At 50.8% G+C, this 8112-nt stretch overlaps 1 protein-coding gene across 7 annotated transcripts in view; it reads left to right on the top strand.

The window, feature by feature from the left end:
- The window catches only part of CRACR2A (calcium release activated channel regulator 2A), a 141375-nt gene that overhangs the window by 75539 nt on the left and 57724 nt on the right, over positions 1-8112 (top strand). For all 7 annotated transcript variants that reach the window (XR_003548446.1, XR_003548447.1, XM_027769678.1 and 4 more), the window contains exon 6: positions 7942-8032. Coding sequence is in view for 5 of the 7 variants with exons in the window: in XM_027769678.1 (XP_027625479.1) it covers positions 7942-8032 (91 nt within the window). In the remaining 2 variants the exon portion in view is untranslated. The remainder of the gene's footprint in view (positions 1-7941; positions 8033-8112) is intronic.

Below are 8112 nucleotides of genomic sequence, written 5' to 3' on the forward strand. Positions count from 1 at the left end.
GGACTTGTTCTTTCAGATCCATCACTACCCTTATGGCAACCTCAGTTTGTAACTGTTACTCCTGCCCTGCAGATTCTCCCTTTTTTTGGCTCAGATAAAGCAAGAAATCACCCCCCAGGGGGATGGCCACACCGCAATCCCTTCTCCTCCATTCTCCTCTCGGGATCTTGGGCACGCACGCACACGCGCCCGGCGTGAGTTTTAAGCCACCAGGTCCGGCACGCAAACCGCAGTCAACTACATGGGAGTCCAGCGACATAGCCATTACGCTAACTGCTGGTCCCGAGGGACCAGCCCTTCTTTACCTTTTCCCTGAAACTCCACCCTTCTCCCCACCACCAGGGCAGGAAGTTTCCTCCACTCCCTTGCAGCCAGGACTCAGAGATCGTGGGATTACAGTCTGCCAGAGCTCCGGAGGGCGTGGTGGGATCTACTTCACGGTGTATGGCTGCTTCTCCTTCCCTTCCCTCCCTGCCGCTGTAGCACGGGACTTAGTGCTTTTAGATGCTCATTTCCTGGTGTGCGGAGGGCATGTCTGAAGTCCAAGAGCTTAATCGACACTTTCTAATGGCAGCGGCGATGGGGGCTCTCTCCACCTGTGGGCTTCTTCGCAGGACCGCTGCCGGCTCACCCAGGCTCGCTCTTCTGTGTTCTCAGGCTCTGTCCTTCCTGCACACACTTCATAGGTCCATGTGCACTGCTCGGTGACAAGATCCCTCCAATTTGACTTGCCCCTTGGTGACATCTGAAAGAGTTCCAGAGGAAGGATCCTAAATGGGATCAGAGAATCAGAGAACCTATTTAAGTGGAGTGTATTCCGTGCACTACCTAATGTGTGAGGCACTTCCACACGCGTTGTCTTTTTTAATCTTCACAACTTCTTTTTGTATGTGTGTGTCTGTGTGTGTGACAGAGATGTTTGCTATAGGGCATGTGTGCTCACTGGAGAGACAGAAAGTGAGAAATCACCCCCCAGCAGGGATGGCCACACTGCACTCCCCTCTCCCATTCTCCTCTCGGGATTTTGGGTATACACACACACACACACACACACACACACACAGTGTGAGTTTCAAGCTCTGGTCTGGGCCTCGAACTTGTCCAAGACCAGAAAGCCTGTAAGTGTCAGAACCAGGATTTGAATCCAGGCCTGTTAGCTCTGAGTCCATAGATATGTCAGCGAGGAGGTGGTGACCTAGACCAGCTGTCCCCAACCTTTGTGGCATTGGGAACCAGTTTCGTGGGAGACCATTTTTCTATGGGCTGGACCGGGAGGATGGTTTTGGGGTGATTCAGGTGCATTGTGTTTATTGTGCACTTTATCTGTGTTGTTATTGGATCGTAATAACGGGACTGGTACCGGTCCATGGCTAGGGGGTTGGGACCCCTGACCTAGACTACCCTGGAGCATGCTAGAGGCACTATCCAGCCCTCACAGAGGAAGAAGAAGGGGAAGGAAGGGCAGCGGTGTCATGGCTGCTGCTAACCATGGTGGGCCCCTCCTCCATGCCTTTGTCCTCTGTCCCACTGAGAACGCCCTTTCCTTTCACCTACTGCTTCACTGTCTCTAACTTCTCATGTCACTCAGAATGACTGGGGCAGAGAGCCAGGAGTGGGAAAACAGATAGACATTGCCTGGGGTGGCGGTGAGGGGAGGTGACTTGGTAATGGCAGAGGGAAGACAGGTTAAGCAGTTCTGCCCACCTGTTCATTAATAGCTCAGAGAGCTCTACCATAGGTTGTTGTCCTTGTCATGTTTAGCGCTTTTACCAATGGCGCGAGCAAAGGAAAATAAGTGAACTAGTTTGTTATAAATAATAATAAAAGTAAAAAGCAACATAGCAAGGTACATAAGCAGAAACTTTTAGAAAAACAAAGAAAATTGGGTAAGAATAAGCCTTTAACAACCTTGAAGTTTGTTATTTCAGGCTGACACATTAATCAGGCCAAAGTACATTAAGGGTATAAAGTATTTGAAACCATTAACCAGCAAGCTTAAGAGACAGGTGTCAGGCTGTGCACCTTACCAACAGAATGTGCATTCTTCTTACGGACGTCGCTCAAGAATAAACCGTGTGTTTGGCTACAGAGGACAGTTTAATAGATTCCAAAAAGCAAATGCCATATCGCTCTATTGTCTTCCTATAATACGATAAAATTAGAAATCAATAATTTGTGTGTGTAGGTATATATACCTACACACACACATATACAAATCATTGATTTCTTATTTTATTTTTCTCTATATATATGTATAGATATATGTATACATATATACATATATATCTCTATATGTATATACATATATACACGTATATACACATATGTACATGTGCATGCATACACACACATGTACATAAACACATGTACATAAACATTTACGCGTGTGTATGTATGCACATAAATATACATATAGAGATATATACATATATAAAATACATATATATATAATATATATAATACATGTATTTTGCCATAGTGTGTGTGTACTTGGAGAGAGACAGAGATGAGGAGAAAAAGAAAATAAAATCACCTCCCAGGAAGGATGGCCATGCTGCAGTTCCCATTCTGCTTTTGGGATCCTGAACACTCATGCACACATACCCAGTATGATTTTTCAAGCTGCTGGGTCCAGGACTTGAACCATGGGCAGCCATGTGAGAATCCAGCACTTTAACCATGGTGCCATCTAGTGGTCCCTACAATTTGTTTATTTTAAAAATATTCTCGTTAGTAATTCTCAGATAAGTTAGATAATAAGAAAAATACAACATAACAGGTCGTTCAGCTTACATTCTGATGGAAAAAGTAAAATATCCACACAAGTTGGAAGGTCCATTGGCTGGCCAAGGGGAATCCATTAATACAATGGTAGGCTGGAAAGATGGGCTGGAGTTAACACTGCATCTAACCGAAAGAATTGCATTTGCAGTTTTGCTCTGTGTCGAAAAAGCCAATGGTAGAAACACAAAGTGGGAGAGACAGGATTCAGTAGCTTACCCTTAAAACTAAAACAATCACACAGATATGACTTCTAGAAGTGTTAGTGGCACATGGGTGTAGCATTCACCAACTGATGTGGCCGCCAGGAGGAGTTATTAGGATTTTAGACTGCATGACTAGATAGGCAGACCTACAATGAGAGGTGATAGCTGGGTTAGTCTACACTAATCAGACCATATACCGGGCATCCAGTTTGGGGCTCCATGGCTAGAGAAAGATCATTAGAGTCCATTCAGAGATGAGTGAAGAGACCTACAAAACACAGAAACCATGTGGGACACAGTTAGAGGAAGAGGCTTGGCCTGAACCCAAGGCAGCTCCTTGAAGTCATGGTGCTGTTCTCAAATATATGAAGGGCTTTTATGCAGAACAGGGACAAGGTCATGGCGAGTCGGATTCCCATGAGCTGGAACTTCCCAAAGATGAAAGAACTGCTTAGAGACAGCAAGTTCCCTGTCACTGGCGGTGTTCTAACCTACTTTGGGTAAACACTTGATGTGGATATTGTGGCAAGGATTTTAACGCTGGGAAAATAGGTGTTTGGATCAGACCAACCGTTCAGCCCTGAAATTCTTCAACTCCCGTGGAATCTAGTGTTCTCTCAGTAAGGTCCATGAGCTTCTGAGTTCGGTGCCCAAGGTCATAAATCTGCGTTTTATGAGTTTTCAGCATTAGCATTTTGAGCACAGGCCCTGTGGGTGACATAAATGTCTTAATGTTCATCATCTAGTTGGGACGGCAAGAGCTGCAATGAGACCCTTGCTCAGGACTGTTGAGAAGTAAATGCAAAATGGTCGAATGAAGACATGCGGCATATACACGAGCGGAGAAGGGCCAGGGAGGGATGGGAGACCCTCATGAAGACCACGAGGTCGTTGTGTTTTCTTTCTTTCTCGCTTTCTTTCTCTTTCTCCCCCCCCCTCAGAGAACTTTTTGCTATAGGGCGTGTACGCTCACCAGAAAGACAGAGACAGAGAGACAGAAAGTAAGAAATCACCCCCCAGAGGGGATGGCCACGCCGCAATCCCTTCGCCTTCATTCTCTTCTCAGGATCTTGGGCACACACGCACACGCGCCCAGTGTGAGTTTAAGCCACTGGGTCCAGGACTCGAATTGCTGTCGACTGACTACGTGGGAGTCCAGCGACATAGCCATTATGCTAACATTTTTCTTTTTAAGGAAGATATTTGCTACTGCAAAAACCCTACAGGGCACGGTATACTCGCTAGAGAGACGAGAGACAGGAAGACAGAAAGCAAAATATCATCCCACAGGGTGGATGGCCATGCTACAACAATCCCTTCTCCTCCACTCTCCTCTCAGGATTTTGGGTATGCACGCACATATACCCAGCATGAGTTTTAAGCTGCCAGGTCCAGGACTCGAACCATGGGAGTCCAGCAACGTAACCACTACGCTATCTGCTGGTCCCCAGAGGCCATGTGTTTGCATGCATTAGGTACTACGTGGGGCTTTAGAAATGGTGGTAACACAGATGTCTATACCGAGCAGACCCGGTCGACTGTGTCTTTCCTTCAGAGGCAAAACATGGCGTGCTGTGCTGGGACGCTCTGCCCCGTGCGTGCAGATCTTCTTAGAGCGTCTCTCCCGTTAATGCCCTGAGCCACTGCAGAGCTTCCCACAGCAGCTTTGATTCCGCAGCCCCTGCTCGTACACTGCCTGCGTCTCCAGTGCGTTGGTCTGACAGCAGTTTTTATTGACTAAGCTTTTTCTTCATCAGCTTCCTGATTGCCTCTGAGCCTTTCCAAACCCAGCAGCCCTTTAATCCTGGAAACTAAGAGCCTCTTCCCCATGGTGAGCACTGCACCTTGCCCTCCATAACCCGTGGCAATAATTACAAGAAAAAACAATCCCTTCCATTTATTTAGGGCTTCGTGGCTCTCAACACTTTCACATCCTCTCTCTCGTTTTTCACAGCCGTGTGGAGAGGAACGAGGGGCTGGTGCCACCCTGATAGGCGAGGGCAGAGCGTTTGTCCAAGGTCACGCAGGAATGAACGGGTTCTGGGATCAGAACGCAGGTCCTGGGGCCAAGTGTGGCACGGTGGTGGTGCAGTTGTTGCCACATGGGAAGTTCCTGGGCCGTGTCCCAGCTCCTCTTAGCGTGCTGGTATGTGGGCTTGCATGTGATCCTGCTGGGGCCAGCAGCGGGTCACGTGAAGACCCTGTCGGAGGTGCCTCGCTCTCTGTTTCTCTCCTGGAAAGAAATAAACTTAAAAAGAAGACACACAGAGGTCTCCTGACCCTGTGCTCGTTTGGTGACACGGTCAGTGTCAACAGCCCCGCAGTGCTCCCCTTTCCTGGGAGCCCTATGCTCCGACCCAGGCTCGTCACGACGTCATCAGAACTGCACGTCTCCTGGGGGGCAGCGTTTCCAAAGGCGTGGCTCCGCGTCTCAGTCTGTTGACCTGGGATCCCAGGGCACCTTGGCGAGTGAAGGCCGGGAGCAGGCACCACTCGGAGGCTGTATCTGCCTCTCCATTTGCTTTTAGAGGTTCGTGAGATTACCCGATTCACGCACGGCAAACCGACATGTGAGCAAGAAAAACAGGGTGTCTGCACTCAATCAAATGAAACGTAGAGCAGAGTTCATGCAGCACGTTTTGGAATCTTACAGCATGGACGTCCTGCTTGGTGATGAGGCCGAAATGGCACACCGCTTGTATGAATGGCTGCAATTAGCAGGGCTTTCGTGGAGCCGGGTCCAGATTTAAGTTCCTCTCATCTCGCGTGATTAGCTCCCCAGTGTTTCCGGAGCTGGAGCGACTGTCCCAGGTTTTCCTTGCTACCATTTGCCACCTGATATCTGAGTTTCTTCAAACGCAGGAAGGTCATTCTGGGGACCGAGAGAAAACCACCTTGCTTACTGGAAGTCCCTTCACACCGTGTCTATTCCTGTCCCCGAGGTGTCCCTGTTCTACAGCACAGGCTTCTCCCTCTGCTTCCCCTTCGAGGCGGTCCTGTAATTGTCGTGAGTTAGCTGAGAGCGAGGCTGAAAACCCAAACAGCTGCCATTCACCAGGGAGAGAGTTTTCTCTGCCAAGAAGCATGCGTCACAGTGGAGAAGTAGGACACGGTCGGAAAGACGGCCACAGCCCACAGACGCCGAGAGGGACGGCGGCTTTTACCGAGCACCCCGGGGCCGCAGCCGTGCAGTTGCTCAAAGGCAAGCATCAGGTCTTAGGGACAGCTGAGGGAGAGTCATCCGAGGCTCTGTGCTGTCATGAGTGACCTTGACCACGGAGGTTCACATCAGTGCCCTTGTCTGGGTCAGAAGGTGGCCGCCATAGCAGTGGGAGGGCCGATCACAGTCTCTGCCCAGTCTGCAGATGGTGTGAGTGCTCCCCCCAGAGCAGCAACGGGGGAGGGGACGGAACCAGGGACAGCAGGGAGGAGTCCTGGCTGGGTGTGGTGGGCATGGGTGAAAATGAGAGAGAACTTGGGAACAGATATGTTCCCATCCCTTATATGTTATTCAGAAATACCCCCAGTAGCTAATATCCGCTTGGAACTTAGAACCAGGCAGTCTCCTCAGTTACTGAAGTCTCCAGACATGTCATCATTTGTGTTTAGAATGGTAGGTGCCGAAGTGTGTGTGTGTGTTACACAGTCAGAACAGGCCTTCAGAGCCAGACCCCAGCCTGTTCACAAAGCCTGGAGTCGCCTTAACAGGAGGGGTAGGGCAGGGGGTGGGAGCTGGAGAGAGGGGCTTTTACTGCAGACCCTGGGAACATTCATTCTTTGGGGTGGCTTCTCACACCCATTCAGATGCTAAACCAGATCCTTCCTGCTTGAAATCAGAGGGGCATTGAAGGAAGGATCTGTTTTTTGGGAGAAAAGGGGGAATGTAAAAGGGTCACCAAGGCAAGAGGCATGGTGGTTAAGGCGCTGGACTCTCATGTGGCCAACTGCAGTTTGAGTCCTGGACCCAGGGGCTCACTGGGCACTTGTGTGCATGTCCAAGATCCTGAGAGGAGAGTGGAAAAGGGATTGCAGCATGGACTTCCCCAGGGGGACGATTTCTCACTTTCCATCTCTGTCTCTGGCAAGTGTACATGCCCTATGGCAGAAACCTGGAAAGATAAATAGAATAAATTAATTAAAAAGAAGCAAGGTCGCCCCTGGTTGCACGCAGCCCTGTCCCACAGCTGTGTCTGTCTCTATCCCTAGGTAGGAGCAGGGTCCAGACCCTACCTTCCTGTCTGTGGGGCCCTGCAGAGCAGGGCGAGGCTGCTGAGGGAGTAGAGGAGGAATCTCTCCAGGTTGGCAGCCTTCAGCCAGGCTCTCCCACAATGCCCAGCCTGGCCTGTGCCTGAGAGGGCCAAACGCATGGACAGTGTGCTGGTGGGGGGGGTGTTGTCATGGACTGCCTCGAGGATCTTGAGGGGACATGGGGCCCACACATGTAAGCACATGGTTCCGAAGTGTCTGCTGCTAGTGCCGGGTCAGATGGCACAGATGCAGTGGGGTTGGGGGGGTGGGGTCGGGGGTGAGAAGCACCAACGGGAACCAGGCGCCCAGGAAAGAAATTCACGTGGCTATCTTCCATCTGCAAGCAGAACAGGGATGGGGAGTCTGCAGAGGCTGGGGGTGTGGTGTTGGGGAAGGCAGAGTAAGGGAAGACGGGGCTTCCCAGGAACAGATGACTCATCTGGGAGTGAGGGCCGGGGGACCGGAGAGGGGAGGACCATGGGCCCACAGCAGCTGGGCAGGTCCAGCTGGGTCTGTCTGCACCTCCACAGGGGCTGCTCATCCTGATAATGGACAGGCCCTGCAGCCTTGGCCAACTGACCTGCGCAGGCTGCCCTGACCTATCCAGTCGGGGCTGCAGGCTGGAGTCTGGGGTCCACCCTGGGGCTGCCCCTGGGGGATGCGGCCTCTCGCTGGCCTCAGCACTCTCCTTTCACCACCTCTGCAGGAAAATCGCTGCTTACGATGAGGAAATCCAGCGCCTCTATGAGGAGATGGAACAGCAAATCAAACGTGAGAAGGAGCAGTTCCTCCTGAAAGTAAGCGTCTCCGCCCGCCGCTCCAGGGCCGCGCACAGCCCACTCTGGCCGCGGGCCCCACCGGAGTGTGCACAGGTGAG

This window comes from Tupaia chinensis, unplaced genomic scaffold (assembly GCF_000334495.1).
Source record: "Tupaia chinensis unplaced genomic scaffold, TupChi_1.0 Scaffold150288_1, whole genome shotgun sequence".
Classification (NCBI taxonomy): domain Eukaryota; kingdom Metazoa; phylum Chordata; class Mammalia; order Scandentia; family Tupaiidae; genus Tupaia; species Tupaia belangeri.